At 42.2% G+C, this 24,621-nt stretch overlaps 1 protein-coding gene across 1 annotated transcript in view; it reads left to right on the top strand.

Annotated features, from left to right (window-relative positions):
* Window positions 1–24,621, top strand: part of ADCY7 (adenylate cyclase 7) — a 135,580-nt gene that overhangs the window by 92,881 nt on the left and 18,078 nt on the right. Inside the window, exons 11-20 of the mRNA XM_063437271.1 lie at window positions 9,400–9,443; window positions 10,440–10,520; window positions 11,045–11,117; window positions 14,668–14,765; window positions 16,862–16,946; window positions 20,475–20,606; window positions 20,728–20,799; window positions 20,980–21,146; window positions 22,244–22,331; window positions 23,879–24,037. Of these exons, the coding sequence (XP_063293341.1) occupies window positions 9,400–9,443; window positions 10,440–10,520; window positions 11,045–11,117; window positions 14,668–14,765; window positions 16,862–16,946; window positions 20,475–20,606; window positions 20,728–20,799; window positions 20,980–21,146; window positions 22,244–22,331; window positions 23,879–24,037 (999 nt within the window). The remainder of the gene's footprint in view (window positions 1–9,399; window positions 9,444–10,439; window positions 10,521–11,044; window positions 11,118–14,667; window positions 14,766–16,861; window positions 16,947–20,474; window positions 20,607–20,727; window positions 20,800–20,979; window positions 21,147–22,243; window positions 22,332–23,878; window positions 24,038–24,621) is intronic.

Here is a 24,621-nt window from a genome sequence, read left to right as displayed (position 1 = left end):
CTTTATTACCAACATTTCCATTTTAAGCAGGACAGTCCTGATTTTAGGGTCTGTCGCTGACTTTGTTACATGGTTTCATGTTTTTGGGGACACAAGGGAACTGTCCTCAAAAAAAGTAGCCCGAGGGAATCATTAGATGTGCGTGCGCTACAATCAGGGCACGAACTTCCCACTATTAAATTACCTCTTACTGCAGGAATTTCATAGTAACTTTACTTAATGGAACATTTTTTTTTGTAAATCTTTATTTTTGACGTGCATATATGTAATACAGGCTGGCTAGAGGTGCCCCAAAAGCAGTCCTCTGGCTTATCCCACGTAAAACATGTGGGGCACACGAGTAATAAGCACAATTTTTATGTTTTTATCAGGCTTAAACAATTGACTATAAACATAGCTTGTGAGTATAGTTAGGTTAGATCGTTGCAATAAACATGCTATAAGTCATCTTATCAGTGTAGTAATAGGTTATCTCTCGCTTTAGTATGTGTGTGACAGGTGATCTCTCGCTTTAGTATATGTGTGACAGGTGATCTCTCGCTTTAGTATGTGTGTGACAGGTGATCTCTCGCTTTAGTATGTGTGTGACAGGTGATCTCTCGCTTTAGTATATGTGTGACAGGTGATCTCTCGCTTTAGTATGTGTGTGACAGGTGATCTCTCGCTTTAGTATGTGTGTGACAGGTGATCTCTCGCTTTAGTATGTGTGTGACAGGTGATCTCTCGCTTTAGCATGTGTGTGACAGGTGATCTCTCGCTTTAGCATGTGTGTGACAGGTGATCTCTCGCTTTAGTATGTGTGTGACAGGTGATCTCTCGCTTTAGTATGTGTGTGACAGGTGATCTCTCGCTTTAGTATGTGTGTGACAGGTTATCTCTCGCTTTAGTATGTGTGTGACAGGTTATCTCTCGCTTTAGTATGTGTGTGACAGGTTATCTCTCGCTTTAGTATGTGTGTGACAGGTTATCTCTCGCTTTAGTATGTGTGTGACAGGTTATCTCTCGCTTTAGTATGTGTGTGACAGGTTATCTCTCGCTTTAGTATGTGTGTGACGGGTTATCTCTTGCTTTAGTATGTGTGTTATTCTGTTAGACTGTAAGAGGGTATACAAGGCTTATGCACATAGTTAGTGAACAATAGGTGAGGCCTAAGCTGTAAGGATATTAGTGTGAAAAACCATAAGCAAAACCATCACATAGGTTAAAACGATAACATGTCATAAATTCAAGGCTAATAGGCTATAGAAGAGTAACATTTAGGCTATGCAAAACTTAGGCACATAGTAAATAAGTAGTGTGTAAGGCCACAGCAGAAAAAAACATAAGTAATCTTCATCTTGGCTATACAGTGAGGGCTTTCATAAAAAATTAAACATGCTTAATGAGAAAACTGACGGCTTAAAAGTGTAGTTGCTGCACATTCTTAAGTGATTATGGTCAGGCTAAAGAAGATATCAACTTGTAAAAATATAGGTCACCTGCAGTTTGGCTGCTCGTTATGTGATACGGTTGTCTAATGCTATATCTGTATAGTGCTCTAGGTGAAATAGCTTAGAAAATAAACTAAACTAAAGCAGAACAGGGGAACCGTAAAAAATGTAGCGGGAATGCAAATTACTAGATTTATCAGGCTAAACAACAAAGAGAGTCCTCAGGGACCCAAGTGGTGCTGCGTCAGCCGATGCCTTGCGGGGCAACACTAACGTCCCGGTATGGTGCTTGTATGCTTAGCCGGCAGTCAGGGAACAGTTTGTGCGTTTGGAGGCATAATGGAGAAAGTCCAGTGATATGCCTGTCATGCTCAAGTCCCATGGCCATTCTCATCCGATCCCTTCTGGGTTCACACTGTAGCCCCGGTGCACCGCTATCTCCTGTGGTATCAATGCCATGCATGCGTATAGGAGCCAGGCGTCCGGCATTTGGTGGTAGAGGTTTGCGTAGTGGGGGGAACGGCCCTTCCCTGATGGGTAGATTGCTCCAGCTCCCGTCCGGTGTTGTAGTGGCTGGAAGTGGGGGTGAATGCTGGGTGGGGAGCGGGCACTCCGTCGCCGCTTGTGTGGCCGGCCCCGCCGTCGGTGCCTCTTAGGGGAGCCGCCGATAGTAACCACTCTGCGTCCGCTATTATGGCTGGATATTACTGTGGGCATATTTGCAGGAGTGATCTGCAGAGTTGAAGCGGCGTGCAGCTTTCTCTCTGTTATCTTCCTCAGCGTCGTCTGTGGGTGCTTTGGACGATGATTAGAGTTCGCCGGGTTGGGTTTGTGGTTCGCCGCTGCTGTCTGCGGTTGCTGTCGCTTCGGCCTGTATGCTCCACGTGTCTGCCGGTTGTGGCTCACCTCGTGTGTCGCTGGAGCTCGCGGTGGCGCCGGCTCTGTGCGGGTGAGTGTCAGCCGCCTTGCAGGAACGTTTGTGCCGGCCAGTTGCTCTCTGGACGCCAGCTTCGCCCAGAACCTGGTGAACAGCTCATCTAGGTTAGCTTCAAGTGTTTGTATGCCGCGTGTTGTGGAGTTAGGCGCATCCGCCATCTTGGGTGTCGCCGCTCCACTTCTGCACGAGGGTGTCACCGCTACCTTTGCTTTGTCCAGGGCTGCGGTCGTCCAGCTCGGCAGGGACCGGGATATCCCCCACCGGTCCAGAGGGGGGGGGGGGGCAATGTGAGAGTGCTCCCTCTTCAGCCAGAGAACCGGGAGAGCGGCCGCCTCTCCTCGGCTCCCACCCGTGTAGGCCGCAGGCCGCGATGTGGTCGATTCAGCCACGGAGGGTCTCATATCGGGTATCCCCCGATGCAGCATCGCCTTCTGGTTGGGACTATCGCTGTCCACAGCTGGTACGCTTGGGTGGTCGGGCATTAACACCCAAATCTTGGCTTCAGGCTCAGGAGCTCTTAGCAGGCACGTCTGCTTTGCTTGGCAGACAAGCTCCGCCCCTCGAGAACGCTGCTTAATGGAACATTTTAATGTTCTCCTTTTATCAGTTAGATTACTGTATTCATCCCTCCCTTGCTATAAAAGGTTAAAAATTGCAGTTAAACTTACCTGTAAATCAGCACTGAGACAGATTCCTTGCTGCAACTACTCTGTCTTTGGTGAAGTCATCATTTGACTTCTCCTAGAACGGGGCCATAAGGCGCATATGTGGCGTTTGAATCCACTCCTTTTCTATGAGAGAAAGCATCATCATGCTTTTGGCCAGTGTTTGACTAAGTGGCTACTAAAAAAGACTGGACGTACCCAGGGCCAGATTAAGAGCTTAGTGGGCCTGGTGCTGACAATTATGATGGGCCTAATTACAGAATCTTATTGACCAAAAACACTAAAACATTCACAAGCGTCATGTATCTGATGGAGATGGAGCTGGAAGGAAAGAAAACAGCAGCTATAAGAAAACACATACCCTAGGCCAGTGATGGCGAACCTATGGCACGCGTGCCACAGGTGGCACGCCGAGCCCTCTCTGTGGGCACGCGGCCACAGGTCCGCCATCACTGCAGAATAGGCGCCTGCCTGCCCGAAACGGCAGGCGCCTATTCTGCTTCCGGGTCGGGAGGCAGGAGGAGGGATCTGTGTAGCAGCTCCCCTGTCCTCCCGCGCGATGCTGTGTGGAGCGTTGCCGAGCGTTACCATGGCAACGCTCCACACAGCATCGCGTGGGAGGACAGGGGGAGCTGTTACACAGATCCCTCCCCCCTGCAGTACTTACCACCACCGGACCACCAGGGATGGCTGTGTCCCCCCCCCAACACTTCATTGAAGGTAAGAGGGGGGTGGGATACTAACACACCACCCCTACCCCCCCAGAAGTACCCTTACCCCCCCAGCAGCACCCCACCCACCCAGCACCACCCCTACCCACCACAGCACCCTACCCCTCACAGCACCACCCCTACCCCCCACAGCACCACCCCACCCCCCCAGCAGCACCCTACCCCCCCAGCACCACCCCTACCCACCACAGCACCCTACCCACCACAGCACCACCCCACCCCCCCAGCACCACCCCTACCCACCACAGCACCACCCATACCCACCACAGCACCCTACCCCCCCAGCACCACCCCTACCCACCACAGCACCACCCCTACCCACCACAGCACCCTACCCCCCCAGCACCACCCCTACCCACCACCACCCCACCCCCCAGCAGCACCCTACCCCCCCAGCACCACCCCTACCCACCACAGCACCACCCCTACACAGCACCACCCCACCCCCCAGCAGCACCCTACCCCCCCAGCAGCACTCCTACCCCCCTGAAGCACCCCTACCCCCCAGCAGTACCCCTACCCCCCCACACACAGTACCCCTACCCCCCCACACAGTACCCCTACCCCCCCACACACAGCACCCCTACCCCCCCACACACAGCACCCCTACCCCCACACACAATACCCCTACCCACACACAGCATCCCTACCCCCCCACACAGCACCCCTACCCCCCAAAGCACCCCTACCCCCCACACACAGTATCCCTATCCCCCACACAGTACCCCCCACAGCACAGCACCCCTCTCACACACAGCACAGCACCCGTCCCACACAAAGACACACACACACACACAGCACCCCCCCAAACACACACCCAGCACCCCCCCACTCACACCCAGCACCCCCCCACACACACACCCAGCACCCCCCCACACACACACCCAGCACCCCCCCACACACGCACAGCACCCCCACACACACACACAGCATCACCCCACACACACACAGCACCACCCCCCACACACACACACACTGCACCCCCCCACACACACACTGCACCCCCCCACACACACACTGCACCCCCCACACACACACTGCACCCCCCCACACACACACTGCACCCCCCCACACACACACTGCACCCCCCCACACACACAGCTACCCCCTCACACACACAGCACCCACCACACACACAGCACCCCCCCACACACACAGTAGCCCCCCCCCCACACACACACACACAGCACCCCTCATACACACACACAGCACCCCTCATTTACACATACAACACGCACCCCCCCACACGCACCCCCCCACACGCACCCCCCCACACGCACGCACACCCACACACAAGCACACCCCCCCACACACAAGCACACCCCCCACACACGCACCCCCCCCCACACACGCACCCCCCCCCCACACACACACACGCACGCACCCCCCCCCCACACACACACACACGCACCCCCCCACACACACAAGCAATTGCCGTGTTGGCACTTTAAGGAAAAAAAAGTTGGCATGTATTGCGGTTTGGGCACTCGGGCTCAAAAAGGTTCGCCATCACTGCCCTAGGCTAATCTCACTCGAATTTATGTTTTCATCTTTCAAGTAAATCCATAACCCCTAGCAGCAGTGTCCAGTGAAGCAGCAAGTCAATGGGCGGGGTAAAATGGTGTGCCACTGATGCGAATCACGTGACCTGCCAAAAGGGGCGAACATGCCCAAAAAGGGGGAATGTCTGCCCAAAGAATTGAAAGGCCAGCCTGGCATGAATGCATGTCAGGCTGCCTGCCAATCATGCAAGCTAGCCAACTAAGGGCATACTATGCAGACAGCACCCTAAAATTGGCATAAATGAGTCTAATGATGCACTCGCTCAACGCTTTCTAAGGGCTGTCCCCTAGCACTCGCTGGTCCACTTGTCTTCTTACCTTCTTACTAGCAGGCAGAAGCTCCTGATATATAGTCTGGGACAGAGAAAGGTGTATGTAGTGAGTTTAGAAGGATGGGAACATGCCACAGTGTAAGAGAGACCAAAGTCAGCAATACCTTAACTAATTTCATTGTCAGCCAGTCCACACAAGTTTTGTTCCCATACATCCCTCTTAAGTTTCAATACTTCAACAAGCGTATGTGAAAAGTAGTTAGGGTTGCCACCTTTCTTGGAAAAACATACCGGCCTTACTAATGTGCATAATCTATTGATGTAAATCACAAGGAGTGACATAAGAGAAAATGCTGTAAAATCACCAAAAAAAACTACTTAGTTTGATTCTGCTGTATAGATGGATTGCCCCCAGTGTCTCAAGTCTCCCACTGTCTCAGTGTCCATATGTATCAGTGTCCCCTAGTCTCCCAGTGTCCCCATGTTGCCCAGTTTCTCCTAGTCTCACAGTGACTCTATGTATCACAGTGCCCCATGTCTCCAAGTGTCCCCTATCTCCCAGTGTCCCCATGTCCCAGTGTCGTGCCCCAGGTCTCGCAGGGACCCTATGTATGACAATGTCTCAATACCCCATGTCTCCCAGTGTGCTCTTGTGTCTCCATGTCACCTATGTCCACATGTCTCCCAGTGTCCCCCAGTATTCCCATGTCTCTGTGTCCCCTAGTGTCTATGTCCCCATGTCTCCCAGGGTCCCAATGACACTAGGACACTAGGAACACTGAGAGAGATTGGTACACTGTGAGGCATTGGGACACTGAGACAGGGGACATTGAGAGTCCTGGGGACACAGATAAATGGGGACATTGAGACTAGGGGACACTAGGGGACACTAAGAAAATATGGGACCCTTGAAGACATGAGGACACAGACACCAGGGAGGCAGACACTAGGGACACTGGCTTGGGGACATTGAGACACTTGAGGGAACTGAGAGACATGGGGACATAGAGACACTAGGAGACATGGGGACACTGAGACACCAGGAACACATGAGGACAGTGAGACACTAGGGACACTGGGAGACTAGGGGACGCTTGAAGACATGGGGACACTGAGACACTAGGGACACTGGCTGGGAGACATGGAGACACTGTGTCCCTCATGTCTCAGTGTCCCAAGTGTCTGTGTCATAATGTCTCCCAATGTCACTCAATGTCACTTAGTGTCTCAGTGTCCCCATATCTCCCAGTGTTCTCAAGTGTCTGTGTTCTAATGCCTCTGAATGTCCCTTAGTGTCTCAGTGTCCCTCATATATCTCCTTGCAGCCTTTTCCCTCCATCCCTCACTTCCCTGATCGGTAGGCTGTCTCTGCAGGCTGCGAGTTGCTGTATGGACTCTCTGTAGCTGCTCCCCTGTGGATCAGTGAATAGAGAGGGATATGCTGAAACTTCCTATCCCTGCCTCTCTCAACACACTGACCAGTGCTGGTATTGCATTGTAATTTCTCTTTATACTGAGAAAAATACCAGCATTTGTATTGCCAGTATGACTGCAATATCGGCCCCTTCCAGGCAGCCTAAAATACCACCCAGGTGAAAACCCTAAGAGTAGTGTGTAAAAAAAAAAAAAAAAAATTGATTTAAAAATGTTTTACTGTTTTTAAACACTAATATTTGTGTTCAGCGAAGTCTCCCGAGTATAACAGTACCCCCCATGTACAGGTTTTATGGTGTCCTGGAAAGTTACAGGGTTAAATATAGGTCTTGCGAGCCAAATTCTCTGGACTTTCTGCCTGGGTTGTTGGGCAGGACCCTTAGATTGTTAAATTTCAAATTTAATATATATGTATATTAATATCAAATACAGTTAGAACAAATTAAAACTGGTATATAATTTTTTATAAATTTATTTTTATTTTTTTATTAATTTTTTTCATTTTTTCAGTTTATTTGTAGATTTGCTTTTAGATATAGATATTAACATCATTCTAAGTGTATTGTAATATTAATATATATATATATATAATAATATTAAAATACACTTTTATTAATGATAATGTATGTGTATATAAAAGTATTTAGATCATATATATATACATTCATATATGATCTAAGTATTTTTTATTTAATAACTTCTACTAACTTTTATACAGGCATGAGGGGGAATGCTTGATAGTTCAGTCAGGCACTGCATAAGCCGGCTATTCCTTTTCATTTGGGGGAATATCTAAAAACAGTTTGCAAAAGCTACAGTTCTCTTGTCTCCTGCTTTTTCAAGCCCTCCCTTTTCTTAATGAGCTGCATTGGGAAGTCCGTGATTAGACAGCCACAGGAAGCCTGGGCCGGAGAAGGAGTCATTGCAAGGCAGGTGCTGTGGGCAGCTGACGATCTCTTGAGTTTAGCTCCACTAAGCTAAACAACCAGGAACAGCAGGACTTGTTGCTTCCTTGAAATCCATGGTGTGTTACAAGATTAATTTATACAAGTGCCAATTTCTATTGAAATCTGCACTTTTTGTAAAATGAGAATATAGGGCACACTATTCACAGATAAAGCATTTCAACAAGCTAAAGTGATTTAGGGGTCTGCGGTGTCCCTTTAATTTTGCTGTAACTACTTGACTTTTTTACTCAATGTAGAGAGGAACCTTTATGTGATCTCTATGCAGCTCCTGTTGCAATAATCTGATGCTTTCGTATAACACCAAGTGCCGTGGGATCCATGGCGCACTCAGTGCATAGTGGATATTTGGGTCCCTGCCATAGAGTGTATATCTCTTTTCTCCTATTAACTTTTTTTTACACAACCTGTTTAAGCAGCTATAGGAAGAATGTAGACTAGGTCTAAATGATTTGTGTGGTCTTTCCTCCTGGGATGAGTGTTAGCAGCAGACTGGATTTGTCATTAGGTAGCGCTGGCACTTGCTTTGGAATAAGAAGTCACCTGGCTTGCCAGCAGCTATATCTTGAGAGGTAACAGAATTATATGTTCTCTTTTCTGCAACTTGTACAGATTTCTTCCTTCTTGTGGGATTTCATAAAGCGCTGAGGACCGACGGCTTGTGTTTGGCAGCCTTGTAGTTTTGGATTAGATTTCTATTTTCCCTAGCAGAAAGTGTACAAAACCCTCTCTCATTCTTATGGAAAATATTTGCAAAAATGCACAAAGTTTTTTTACAGAATATTATTGGTGGATTACTTTCTTTTTCTCTGTTAAACGATACAAATAGAAGCCAAAAAGAATGTAAAGTAATTCTGGATAGACATAGCTGGCCCTATGGTCGGTTATCACACCCAAATCTTTGCTCAGTTGTGTCTTTACAGAGGGAACTCGTACTATTTACATATACTGATCCCATCCACAGTCTCATACCCCCAACATTATATTCAGGCTTACAGTTATAAGATATCTCTGTAAATAAGATAAATTGCTTTTGTACCAAATTACATTTTAGGTGCATGAATTATTATTAGGGAGCCACAGAAAAAATTCTCAGAACTCCTGACCACGTCCCCACTCACACCCCTAAAACTAAAGTGTCATTTTTCGTCGTTAATGAGACCGTGCAAACAAGTCTTCTGTGAACAGTAGCGTAAGAAGAGGAATGCTTGTTTCAAAAAACATATTTCTGTGTACTGTGTCATTCTAATGAACTAATCTGAAAAGCTTGTTACATTTAATTTACATTCAAAGGTATTACAGTAACGTACACATAGATGGCCATTTTTGGAAATAATTGCATTTTACATTTTTACACATCATAAAATTAAATCTATACTTTTAATATTCTCTGTGTTTTCCAGGAAATACCACTCCAGGGTGTCGGACGTCTAGCTAACACAGACCGGTAAGTGGGAAACCGATCATCAAAACATTTTGATTTATAGCTTGCGCTATTTATACGTCTCTTTGCAGAGTAAGCTTTAGTCCATCTTAGGTTGATTAAAATGTAAACTATTGAGCTGGGTAATGGTAACGTCTATTAAAGGGACAATTCAGGCTTGACACACATTTTTAAAGCAAACAAGACCTTTGAGGCTCCTGTAATTTATGCCAATCCCAAAAATGAAGAGACCTGGTACTTTGCAGTCAATTCTGGACCTCTTATTATTCTCAGATGGAGAGCTGAGTATATTTGACACATTCCACAAACCTATGCAAAATTCCTCAATCAGAACTCCGCAGTAGTTTGATTAATTCTCAATAAAAGGTGCAATTAATCACTTTTTATGGAAACTAGTTGTGGCTGCAAATATGTTCAGCTGGAGCACAAGTTCTTTCATAGTGTTATCAATAAAAGGTAGTGGGGATCTGTACATCACGGGCACATTGTGTATGCACTCACAATGCAAAAGTATACAGCCAATGAACAGAGTCTCTCACAAAGAACTATGAGAGAGCTTGTCAAAAATAAGAGGCTTTGGTAATCCATAAATCCTGGACTGGTAGAGGGGACATGAGAACTGCTTTGGGAACCACCGCTCTAGACCAATTCTTGTCAAGGGAACTCTCCTCAAGGGAAACAGGCCAGGATTTGTCAGTACCCTGATTGGAAGAGTATTGGAGAAATGGCGACATTCTGGCCTGTCGGTGTGCTTGGAGAACTGGGTTGGCAATTACATCTCTAGATAATACTATAAGTCGTAATCTGACTAGACAATGGTGCTACTTTAAAATGAGATATAAAACTATATGTATATCTACATAGATATACAATAAAGCGCATTTTAGAAAGGCATGCATGTTTAGTTGCAGAAGACAGATTCCCCTCCCCCCCCTGCTTTTATATGATTAATTTTGACTGTCTGGTATCTTTAGTAACATGCCAACATTCTGTCAACAGGAATAGCTCTCAGAAAAAGAATCAAGAAGAAGAACTTCATGAGCGAATGATGGACACCATTGATGGGCTCAGTTCTGCCAAGTGAGTTTGAGTAACTTCATCATTTGCCAATTCAATGCAACTTTGTTTCCCTGAGTGTTGACTGTAGAGTCCTATCCACTTGTTTGCCTTTAAAAAAAAAAAAAAAAAAAAAAAAAAGGGTTAATTTACATAGAAAAACTTGGTTGGTGCCCAGATCCTCTCTCTCTCTCTCAAGCTCAAACCACATTGTGTTTAATGACTGTTAGTGCAATGACTCTTAAAGTCACATTACAGTTTGATGATAGTGCAGCAATCATGCATACAATATTATTTGTGCATATACAACATGGATGTTGTTCTGAATGACTGAAATTACATTAACTGTGTTTTATGTAACGGTGAGGAAAGGTCAGCAAAACCCCAGATATGCTTTCTCAATAATAAAATAAAAGCTTAAACACCTCTCCACATTTCAATTTATAATTTTTTGAGTTATGGTTTAATATATATTATAGTATTTTAATGTTACTGGGTATAGTGAGGTTTTGTAGTAACATTATCTTTTCCTTTTTTTCACTGTTTAGACCGTGGTTTGGGAAATCTGATGACTTTTATGTGTTCCTGCTCTTTTTTACTGCTGATGGATTGGAAAAAGAGGTAGAAAATACACCAAACTATCTCATGACAAAAGACCTAACATGAAAGCAATGCTCATTACTAATTTTGTATATTTCCACAAACTAACTTCAAAATATTCTTATACATCTCAGGGCCAGTTCCAATCGGTCATGCACATGCATCTGTTTATGTGACTCCCAAGAATACTTCTAGAATCCCTTTGTTCCTTGCAGGGCCGGTGCTAGGATTTTTAGTTACACAGGCGAAGATGCATTTTGGCGCCCCCAACCCTCATTAAAAAAAAAAAAATGCATCTTCACCTGTGTGTCTTTCCTCCCAAGCCACAGGCACACAGGCATCATTTTTCAGTCACACAGTCAAAGTCATACAGGTACACTGTCATACAAAGACAGAAATAATCATACAGAGACATACAGACACATACAGTCAGAGACATACAAGCAGAGATATACATGCATACAGAGACATGCAGGCATATAAAGACATACATGCATACAGAGGCATACCGTCATACAGACACATACATACAGACAGGCATACAGAAACATACATACAAAGACATTCAGGCACATACATACAGACATACAGGCATAAAGAAACATACATACAGAGACATACAGGCATGCAGACACATACATACATACAGAGGCATACCGTCATACAGACATATACAGAGGCATACCGTCATACAGAAACATGCATACAAAGACATACAGGCATACAGAGACACACACATACGTACATACAGAGACATAAAGGCATACAGTTACATACATGCATACAGAGACATATATACAGACATTCAGAGACAAACATACATCCAGTTACATACATGCATACAGAGACATACAGAAACATACGTACAAGACATACAGACACATACATACATACAGAGGCATACCGTCATACAGATACATACATACAGACAGGCTTACAGAAAAATACATACTCACACACACACACACACACACACACAAACTCACAGACACATACTCGAACACACACACACTGACAGACACACATACTCACATGCACACACACACTGACAGACACACACACACACACACTGACAGACACACACACACACTCACTGACAGACACACACACACTCACTGACAGACACACACACACTCACTGACAGACACACACACACTCACTGACAGACACACACACACTCACTGACAGACACACACACACTCACTGACAGACACACACACACACACTCACTGACAGACACACACACACTCACTGACAGACACACACACACACACACTCACTGACAGACACACTCACTCACACACTCACTGACAGACACACTCACTCACACACACTGACATACACACACAAACTCACAGACACATACTCGAACACACACACACTGACAGACACACACACACTGACATACACACTCACACTCACATACACACACACACATACACACACAGTAATTAATTATCTAAATTAAATTTAAATTTCCCACCCAGCCTCCCTACCTGGAGTGCTGGCGTGGGTCTTTCATTGGTGGTCCAGTGGGGCTGCTGGGAGGCGTGCGGCTGAAGTTCATTAGGAGGCGGCGAGGGAGCTCTCTGATCTCTCTGACCGGCTCCCTCACAGGCTGTTTTCTGATGCCGCGGGAGCCGGAATATGACGTCATATTCCGGCTCCCGCGGCATCAGCAAAAGGCGCGCAAGGGAGCCGGTCAGAGAGATCATAGAGCTCCCTCGCCGCCTCCTAATGAACTTCAGCGCCGCTCCGGGGATCCAGGAGGTGACCAGGCAGGAGGGAGCACTTCCCTCCTGCCGGTCCCTGGAATTTTGCGCCCCCAGAGCCGGTGCGCCCTAAGGCGGCCGCCTGTGCCGCCTTATGGACGCGCCAGCCCTGGTTCCTTGTGAATTTTCGTTAAAGGGTCACTATAAAGACTCCAAACAGTCACTCCAGCACTTCAGCTGTTTTCATTTTACAATAGTTCTCAATTTATAATAAATTCCAATAAAAATTGTCACTTGTTATATATAAAAAAACAAAAACGTGTTACACCTTCCTGGCTGTCAGCAGGGCCGGTGCAAGGATTTCTGCTGCCCTAGGCAAAGATCAATTTTGCCGCCCTCTCATGAATGCAACTACAATCTCACAGAGGTTTATTCACTAAACTCTGAATTGCAGTGCGTTGAAAACCAAATTGCAAAGTTTAAGCAAAAATAGCCAAACTGAATTCTTCAGATCAGCTATTTTGGCCGAAGTTTTGCCATATAGTTTTCAGCTAGGTCTGCCTAATACACACATACTACTTCATGTGTACATCCATACACACATACATCCATAAGCATGCATCCATAAACACACATACTGTCTAATACATGCATCCATACACACATACTGCCTAAGACATGCATCTATATCCATATCCTGCCCAATACATACATTGTACATTGAATACATAATTTATCGCTGTGATAAATTATGTATTTAATGCATTTGGTGAAATTAATTTATAAGACTAGCACAGACGAGCACACACACTGACAGACAAGCACACACACACACTCACTGTCAGACACATACTCCGTCACTGACAGACACACACACACACTCAGTGACACACATACTCACTCACTGACAGACACACTCACAGACTCACACAATTTTATTTTTTTGAGGCAAATTCAGCCTCCTTACCTCCCTGGGGTCCAGTGTGGGGTAGCTTCACACACCACCACTGCGCAGTTTAGTATGCCCGGGCCAGAATTAAGACATATTCCCAGCACCATCAAGGTAAGTAAGTGCTTGCTTTGCCAAATTGAAGGACAGCATCGGGGGGTGCCCTAAGGTGGCCAGATGGCCACCTCCTGGGCCCCATGTGACAGGGCTCCTATGGGGAAAAAGGTGGACTGAAATAAAGTGGAGAAAAAAGTAAGAAGACATAGCTAGAGGAGAGGTAGAAAGGAGATGATGATACAGGTGGAGGAGGAGAAAACGTGGTAGAATTGGGGTAAAATGGAAATGATAATATGAAAGATTGGAAATAGGCTGTGGGCTGAGAATGCTGGAATTGATGGAGACAATGGTTAAAGAAAGCAGGTTAAAAACAGATAAGTACTATTAATGTCTGGGGGAGATGAAAGAAATGTCTTAATTAGCCAAAAACAGACCAAATAAGATATGGTACAAATAAAATCTACAAATGGTAGTTTATCAATCTAAAGGTAATATTTTAATCCTGTAAGTTTTCCGTGAGGCTTTGAAAAAATAATTATACAGTAAGAATTGTATGATAACATATTGTATTTTCCTTTTGAATTATTTTGAAGCATAGCCATTGCTGTACAATGTGTATCTGGGATATCTGTGAATGTTTTGGTGTCGTAATAACTGTTACAATATCAAATGCCAATAGTGCTATGAAAGCAAATTACATTGGAACCCGGAATAATACAGTTCAGGAACGCTGTATGTGTATGGGTCAGTAATATATCACATTTATAATTATTGTGTCCAATTTTCTTGGATCCTATTCTCCTCTTTTCCCACTATGAAGCTGTATTTTTATAATCAAAACTTTGTTTTACAGTACCGCACGATCAGAATTCCAAAGATCCGCAACTACTTCCTGTGTGCAGCTCTGGTCTTCCTTTGTATATTTCTGATCCAAATTCTGGTGATGCCCAGGTCAGTTGCTGGACTCCACTGTACACACCACAAATGGTTATTATACCCTTGTGACTGAAGCTTTTCTGTTGTTCCATGTGCTTAGGACCGAGGCTTTTTGTTTGGCACTTTTGGTTTGTGTTCATTTTTGATTTAACACTTTCGCTAAAAGTGAATTTATACATACAATATAGAATTGTTTAGGGTTTATGGGACAGATAGGGCTGTCATTTGATACCACATACTTATGCATAGCACAACATTAAGCATCATTAAAATATTTTAAAAATGTTAAAACTGTAACACATTTTTTTCATAGGTTTGCATATAATTTGTGCACAACATGTGCAACTAAAAATAACAACTCAAAATGGATTCCCTTATTAGTCCTGATAATTGAAATTCTAAAAATATTTAGCATTTTAACAATATTTATATGATTTTATAGGATACATATTGCATGGAGTGAAATATGATATTAAAACTAAATTCGGTCTGTTGAGACTATCATTTTAATAGCAGTTTCTAAAACGAAAGTATATATTTGTAGATAGTAGGCTCTTCACTGACTTGTCATTTGCCAATCTTATCACCAACCTCTGCCAAATATAGCTTTATGGGAAATTACAGATTGTGTGTCCCACTACTGTTAAAAACTCACATTAAAGGACCACTATAGTGCCAGGAAAACATACTCGTTTTCCTAGCACTATAGTGCCCTGAGGGTGCCCTCACCCTCAGGGTCCCACACCCGTGGTGCTGAGGGGGGAGGAAGGGGTTAATCCCTTACCTTTTTCCCCCCACCGGGCTCCCTCCCTCTTCTTCCGTCATCGGCTGAATGCGCATGCGCGGCAAGATTCGCGCGCGCATTCAGCCAGTCCATAGGAAAGCATTCTCAATGCTTTCCTATAGATTCCGGCGTCTTCTTGCTGTGAAAATCACAGTGAGAAGCGCGGAAGCGCCTCTAGTGGCTGTCAATGAGACAGCCACTAGAGGCTGGATTAACCCATAGGTAAACATAGCAGTTTCTCTGAAACTTCTATGTTTATAGAAGAAAGGGTTAACCCTAGATGGACCTGGCACCCAGACCACTTCATTGAGCTGAAGTGGTCTCGGTGCCTATAGTGGTCCTTTAATATGCTGCCCCTCAGTCCAGCAATATGCCCCATGTAGAACTTTACCAGATTTTTGAGTCATTTTTGGAACAAATAAGATTTTAAATTTCCAAGTTTTACAGATTGATTTACAGGGCTCATGTTGCCTTTTGGGACAAGATAGAAGCAACTAATTGCTCTTAAACTCTATCATGGCATACTTTTTGCATAAAAAGATAACTTGGTATATATAGAATAGGACATTTTTGAATATTTGGTTGTTATTGTCACTTTAACCCCTTAAGGACACATGACGTGTCTGACACGTCATGATTCCCTTTTATTCCAGAAGTTTGGTCCTTAAGGGGTTAAAGTGACACTACCAGCATTTTCATTTTGAACTTTATAGACCATTAACCGTGATATGCAAGCAATCTGTGAATTTCTGTTGTGAAGCTCTGTTTTCTGTTGTCTAGAGTTAAAGCAACAGGCAGATTTTGCAGCATCAATACGAGATATGAAAAGCTACCCATTGTAGCTAATATAGCTGTAATGAATATTACTGAAGAGTGGCCCTACTCAACCTCTACGCCAGGGATGCCCAAAATGTAGATCCAAAGATGTTGTAAAAACAACAGCTTCCATGATGCTTTGTCATTCTAAAGACATGCAAAGCATCATGGAAGTTTTAGTTCTACAACATCTGGGGAGCTACCTTTTAAGCACCTCTGCTCTATGCTAATTGGAAATTGGCCACACCTCTTTTAGTTGACTCGAAGTTGAACAACACTATCAAGGGTGGTGCAAACATGTACTGTAGTGAAGAGATGGAAACATACTACATACAAATATTCCAAAAAAAGTAAATATAAAGTGATAAAATGTTTTACAGATTAGAATTGTTTTAATGTTAAAATAAAAAATATATTTTAACTTTTTGGTGGTAGTGTCCCTTTAACACACTCTGGCATTTATTGTTTAATCCTGTCTCATCCAGGCATTTTCCTTTAATCCCGTTTTCAGGAGCTTAAAATTGGGCGTCTCTTTTGGAGTGGTTTCATTGCTGATGTTCTTTATTGTTCTCATGTGCTATGCAGATAAGTGTGTGGTAAGTACAGAGCGGAAAAATATATAAATCTAAAAAAACAAAACACAATACCATATAGTGGCACACCAAGCATGTATGTGAAGATTGTGGGGGGGGCATGCAGAACACCAGACCATTAGTGGTCGGGGCCACATCATTATGGTTAACGCAAGACTGTATGTATTTACGCCACAACACAGAGTGTGTGTATATATATTTATATTTTTATATATATATATATATATATATATATATATATATATATATATATATATATATATATATATATATATATATATATATATATACACAGGATTATAGTGAGAATTCAGGGTGAATTGAAATAAAAACAGACTGGAAGCATAGCTGACATTTTTCCAGTATGACTATTTTGACCTTTAGTTTGAAACTCACTTTGAATTAAAGGGACACTATAGGCATCCAGACCACTTCAGCTAATTTTTACGAAACTGCAATAATTACATTGCAGGACTAAGACTAGCTCTAGTGGCATGTCAGACAGCCACTAGATGTACTTCCTGCTTGTTGAGCTAGGTTTTTTTTTTTACCACACAAATTTCACATTTGCAGTGTTATTACTACTGCAAGGGATTCTGGGTCGACATATACAAATAATGTCAACAAGTAACCACCTTTTTGCCTCAAAAATAAGGCAATGTATTTACGAAGTAGATATTTTAAACCCAGAACTAACTTAGTGTCACTTCAACCAGAACACAGAGATCTAGTCATTCTCTGGAGTTACACCTCTTGCAGAGAAGGGAAATATTTGTGTATGTGCAGCTTTCTATAGTAAAACACTGTACATACAGACTCCAAGCACAATAACCACTTCAAATTACTGAAATAGTCATTGTGCTTCTACGAACTAAAATACCAAAACATGCACAGCACAGTCCCTTTTTACCATTCATCTTGCACAATGAGAATGCCCCCTTGGAATCTGGTGCCCTTAGACTGTGATAATGTCCGCTTTTACTTTGTTGTGCTGACCTCACATGCAACTGCATTTTGCTCCTACTTTTGGAGCTTTTTCAAGTGAAAAATGTGAAATGATTCCACAGGATGAAATAAATGATTGTTAAGCAGGAAGGTGTAACGCACCAAAGGCAGGTCATACAAGGACACAGTGTTACTGCATCTGGATAGCTTTTAAAAATGTCTGGTAAAACAATTTCTGGTTTTGTTTTAATACCTTTAGTAATCTAAGCGTTCCTAAATAAGAGGACCACACGTTTTGAAATAGGCAGTTATAACAAATAAAATGACTAATGCTTTGTTATTTTTTTCGATTTCTGTGAAACTAAAGAAATGCTTCTAAATTGTATTTTTTTTACACACGCAGTCATATCAGTGCTCATTTGTAGCAAAGGCAATAATTATTATATAACAAATGTTTTTTTTTTCTGTGAAAGCAGCTGGGTTGGTGAGTTTTGCAGAGATATTTATGTATATCTAAAATTGATGTGCAGAGCGGTCGTGTTAGCTTAGCATAGCAGGAGTACAGGACAGTTCAGAGGTACGATAAAACGTTAGGTCAAAGTGAAAATAACTGTCCAAAAATCAATTTATCACACTGTATGAAAATATGTGCATCTGTTCTTGGCCATAGTAATAAACTACAACTAATGTTTACTATACTTTCTGAATATGTAACTGTGTAATTGTGTCATTGTTTGTGCTTCCCATGAGATGCATAGACACATTAACATGATAAAAAAAAAAAAAGCCAGCGACTTGGAAATGGTGAGAAGAGCAAGAAATGTGGTATATAAGCAAAGTGGTAAATTTTATTTCAACAACACTTAAAGGTCTAAGCCTTCAGTGCGAATACTAAGTTACTGGGGAATGAGGCTTGAGCTTAATGCAGGCCACATGCAGAGCTAGTGAGCTTCTTAACATTAGCAGGATTTTTGCATATTTTAAGCTAATTTAGCACCCTTTCTGTGCTTATTGATTGGGGGAGAAATCTAGAATATAGTGACCGACTTTTGCAGTTGGGTCCTAGACATTGTTGCAGCAGGGTAGGAGGGTTGATTCTTTGTTCCAGGGCCAGTTCAACCATCAGTGGAGTTTATGAGAAGGACTTTTGACTGGTGATAATTATCCTGTCCCCATTTGAAGACTGGAACCTATTCTGGGATAATCAATATGACGCAGCAACTGTACTTTGGCAGAGATTCTATCCCAATCCCCTTCCTAGCCATGACTTAACTGGTGTCTCTGTGGAGCTTTTCCACCCAACCGGACTGCAGCTCTCCTTCCAGGCAGGTATCGTCCCCTCTGCCTATTCCGCTACAGTCCTTCTTCCAGGCGGGTATTGTCCCCTCTGCCTGCAATGCAATATTTATTGCCTTTACAAAGAGACTTGCGCCTTGCAGACCTAGCTCTCTTGATTTATCCGTGGGCTAGAGGGATCTTGCAGCCAGCCAACAGGTCCGAAGACTCGGAATGGGCACAGGGGACGATACCTGCCTGGAAGGAAAACTACAGCCTAGTCCAGTTGAAAAGCTCCAGAGAGACCTCGGTCAAGTCATGGCTACTGGGGTTGATGCGTCCCAGGCTCCCATCCCGAATGGCTAGTAAGTGGATTGGGCGGAAGTACTCGGTTGTAGTACAGGAGCTCTGTCACAACATCATGTTGAAAGATCAGTGGTCACAAAGTGCCAGCTTCTTTTAGAACCTATGGCTGCAGCCTGCACAGCAAAACTGTTCGTTTATGACAGAGAATTTGCAGTGTTCCTTTCACCCAACAATTTATCTTGTATGACTAAGTACCTAGATTAGTCATTGTTTAAACTCACATATGTATTGGTAACTGCTGGATTTTCTCAAACCACTGTTGCATCATTATCTGTCAGTGAAAAAAATATGAAAATTGTTATTCACCTTTTAAAGTTTCAGTTGTTAAACTGTTTATTGTATCTGCAAGGAAACGCTCCAAACCAGGAAAATACTCTTATCCCATACTGGGTTTACCCCTAGCCTGGCTCATTATTTAGTGAACTGGCAATGTGCACCAACTGGTAGAGCCACAGATTGGGGAGCAGAGAACCAAGACATAACAGAGGTCAGGCAGCTGGGGATAAGCATTCTGGCTGCCAATTGACATCTCGGAGGGGCTATTTAAAAAAAAAATTTTTTTTTAACTATATAGGCTTTAGGATGCTGTATGTGTCATCACGTTTGCAATAAAGAAATCCAAAAATCATAAGAACGGTCTCTGTTGCTAGCTCATGTTAAAATGGGGGCAATAACTGCACCTTTCCTAACTTCTATAATTCACATTTCACAACACACAATAATTCTAATTCACTCTCTGAAAGAGGATCTAGTGGATACTGCTAGGTGATCTGTATCCCTGATGGATCCTAGTGGATTCCATATTTTCTCATTTATAATATAATATAATAAAAATATATATATGGTCCACTCCAGTAGCTTTGTGTACAACTCCACTGTTCATATATGTAGAACATTTTTCTGTTTGCTGAATACAGGCTAATGCATGATGTTTTTTTCTGACAGCATTTGTGTGATACATCCATCTCACGCGCTCTGTGTTCAGTGATGGAGAAAGTTGAGACATATCCTTTGCTGAGAGTCCCACTCGCTACGCTAACTATAGGAGTCCTGTTGGTAATTGCCATAATCAATCTGGTGAGTAATATATTTATTAATCTAAATTAATTCTAAAGTCCTCTCTCGCTACATGGAGCCTGTGTGACCAGTCACTTTTGCCCTAATTTACCCTTCTCGTTTTTTATTCTTTTTTTTACAGCCTCTTGATCAGACAATCCTAAACTGTAATGACACCCTTCTGAATACAGACTCTGGGTGTCAGAGTATCCCAGTAAGTATCACGGTCAAATATTCTGTAAACCGGGGTTTGCTATGGAGATTAGCAGTCACTAACTACTTGTAGTTATAGATGTTTTTTATATTTTAGTATTTTAAAAGGTGTTGGTTCTGCTGCGTGTGAACATGAGATTTAGTTTCAAACTTTGGTTGTTTCCTTTTTCCTCCATTGTAGTATTACATTTACTGCTGTATCTTGGCATTCATCGCTTGCTCTGTGTTCCTGCGGATGAGCTTTGAGCTAAAGATAATCCTCCTGTCGGTTGCTTTCATCGTCTACAACATCATCATCTTTCACACACATCCCAGCCTGTTCAAGAGCAATTTAAATGTAAACGGCAGGTATGATGCACATAGACTATGTTCAACCATTTATCAGATAATGTCCCCGGAGTCTTTTAAAACTGTGGAGTAGTGTTCATTCACTGATTACTAAATGCATTGTTAGCTTCCCAGCTTCGGCAGCATTTGATCTAGTGCTGGGGAAGTTTTCCTTGGGTTAACGTTTTGACTATAATTTCCTTTGAAGTTAAAGGAATTCTCTAAGCACCAAAACCTATTTAGCTTAATGAAGTGGTTTTGGTGCATATACCTGATGGCTGTGCAGTCTGACTGCTAAATTCTCTGCTTTTCTGTCGCTCTGTTTATACAGCTCTAGCCACACCTCGCCTGATTGTGACTCACGCAGCCTGTATGAAAGAAAGGTGTAATTTTTAAAGCACATTGTGTTGCTTTTAGAAGTTCTTATCTCCTGCTCTGCTCATTGAACTTTAATCACACACACAGGAGACTGTTGTAGGCTCCAGCAGGCAATTAACAGAGCAGGAGACAACAAATCCTGAATTAAAAACAGCGTGAAATAATGGAAGCTAACAAATTACTGAAAGTCTGTGCTGGGGAATAAAGGGGAGGGCTTGCAAATGCACCAGTTAGAAAAACTGCAGCTTTAACAAGCTTTCTTTAGATATAACCCTGATGCCAACATGCATTAATGTATGCATGTTTTCATTCAGGGTATATATCTACTAAATAGTGATTTATTAAACAATTTAAATTCCCCAGCGGAGTGTTCATTTAGAGCTGAATCGATTGTTTAAATTGGTATTTCTCAAGTATAATCTTACCTTGCATGCTTAAACACATCAAGATGAAATTAGGTACTACAGATATGACCACAACAGACTCACCAAAGAGAACCTGCAAACTGAGTGGAAATTGTGAGATATGTCCGCTGTCCATACTACTATAATATTTACAACTATTTGTGTCCCAGTTACAATCTGGCTACTTTATGTAATGTGATATGAGCAGAATCAGTCCAGTTTAATAGGCTTTAAACATATTTGTATATTATATTTACATTTTGACATTTCATCAATACACTGGTTTCCAGTAAATAATTCCTATAATTTAATTAAATGTAATTTGTCTAATTTCAGTTTACCTGGAATCTTGAAAGATCTACAGACAATGTCCTGTTTTTATTTGTCCCTCTTCTTTTTAACATTGGTTTTACTGGCAAGGCAGGTAAGTGAAACAGACCCCTTTTTAAACTGGAACAGATTTTTGTGTTCTTGATTTTACCTTACCTCTGCTTCTCTGTGGTGGAAAAGCTAGGATTTGTACATAGATGAGGAATATGGAAATCAAGATCTATCCAATTGTATATGTCTCCTTTGACAAATCTGTGTTTTGGAAAGTGAATCATTTATTTGTCAACTCTAGAATCTTGAAAACATGAATATTACTTTCTAATCAAATGATTTTTTTTTTACTAGTCTGAAGCCTTCTTATGTCTCTATAATGGATTTGAATGGTTCCTCCCTGGGGATACCATAATTTTAAGATTTTTTTTTTGTGGAATATTTAAATGTCACGCTAGAACCGTTTTCTATTAGCTCAGAAGAAAGTAATTTTCCCATGCAACACTAGATCACAATTTCTTACTAACTCAATTACTCATAACATATCCTATATATATACATATATATATTCATTTTCCATAGTCTGGAATATGATGCTCTCATTTACAAAGTATGCATTTTCTGCCTTTCTATTTATCTCTTTGTATTGTAAGCTGCCTTGATGGTCTCTTTATGAACATATGGTGTTAAAAATATATGATATTGGCCAAAAGCGAACAACTTTAAATTTAACGTTCAAAAAAATCTCCTGCTTTAATTGACGACTGAAGCCTACAGGAGCCTGGTGTGTGATAAAAGGTCACTTAACTGGACAAGAAATAGGAACTTCTAAAATAAACTCACTGTTCTGTATGATCAGATGATCAGAAACTATTTTGGAGGCTGTATAAGTTACAGTTAGGGGATGTGTGGCTAGGGCTGCATGAACAGAACCAAAAGTAATTCAACAACTAAATGGCACAGAATTGAGCAGCTAGACTGCAGGAGCATGATCTATACACCACAACTGCTTCATTAAGCTTAAGTTGTTTTGATGCTTATTTTTTCCCTTTATTTGTCTTAATTTTCTTAAACTGACAAAAGATCAGTTTGTTTGTTGTTATGAAAACTGTTTATCTATGGTGTGGTTGTCATTTTTATTAAATTTCATATGGTTACTTTAGTCTTGAAAGATGTGTGAATTTTATAAGCCTGCTAAGGACCATGAGGGTATGTAACAAGCTATTCTTTAGAAACCCTTCACATTTACAATGAACAAATAGCATCTTGCGTACATTAAATGGAGTTGAGTTAGGAGTTACATTAAAAGAAAAGGACTAGAGAGGAGAGAGCACACTAGACAAGAGTGTGCAATGTAGGCCTGCCAGTATGGTGCTGTTATACTCTGAATGTGGTATTGTTTGTGTAATGCAAATATAATTTCTAATATTCAGTGCAATTTTGGGCATCATTTTTAAGAAAGGACATTGCAGAACTATAAAAGAAATAATATGCTTATCTGTCTGTCTGTCTATCTATCTATATTTATCCTTTAAATATTGTATTTCAAATTCTGTGTTACAGTAATCAAGGATAATTCTATAAAATAAGTTAATTAGATGTAGTGACATATAATAGGCTAATCTGGTTTATGTTCTCCACCGATTCCAGGTAGACTATTACTCCAGGTTGGACTGTTTGTGGAAGAAGAAATTCAGGGAAGAAGACGAGGAAATTGAAACAATGGAAAATCTGAATCGTCTTCTTCTAGAGAATGTTCTCCCGGCCCACGTGGCTGCATATTTCATTGGTGACAACAAGATGAATGAGGTGTGGTATCTGAATAGGATGTTGCTTCCCCAGCTCTCTAATATCTATAATTTAATTTACCTGCAGAGTATTGTTAACATGATCAGTAGGGTCCTTCTCTGTCCTCAAGAATGTCATCTCTCTAAATTTCCATTTCTGTATCTTTACTTTTTTTTTTTTTACCTTCTATCACATCATACGAAAGGTTCAAATTATTCAATGAGTTGTGTTTTTACGAAATGAAAAAAGGTTGTTATTTTGTGTGATTGCATTAAGATTTGTCAAAATAACCATTATAATCCAACTTGTGTTACAAGCATTAGTTACTGTAATTTGTTCTTTTTTTTTTTTTTTTTTTTAGAATGTTTCTCTTTCATTATGGCGTTTGTGTGAAATCTCACATATGTTTGCCCTCTGTCTACACATTGTCCACACTTTTAGAGAGATACACCTGGAGTCATTATTCACTGTCTGGTTCTGTGAAATGTATTCCAGAGAGTTGTATGAGTGTGACTTCATCAGTGTGGTGATGTCAGACAACTTGCACCTGGCCATAAGGTTATATTTAGAATAATAATAGACAAAAGCAGGGCCCGCATCAGAAA

The sequence above is a fragment of the Pelobates fuscus genome, chromosome 12 (assembly GCF_036172605.1).
Source record: "Pelobates fuscus isolate aPelFus1 chromosome 12, aPelFus1.pri, whole genome shotgun sequence".
Taxonomy (NCBI): Eukaryota; Metazoa; Chordata; class Amphibia; order Anura; family Pelobatidae; genus Pelobates; species Pelobates fuscus.
This window is presented reverse-complemented; position numbering and strand designations above follow the sequence as displayed.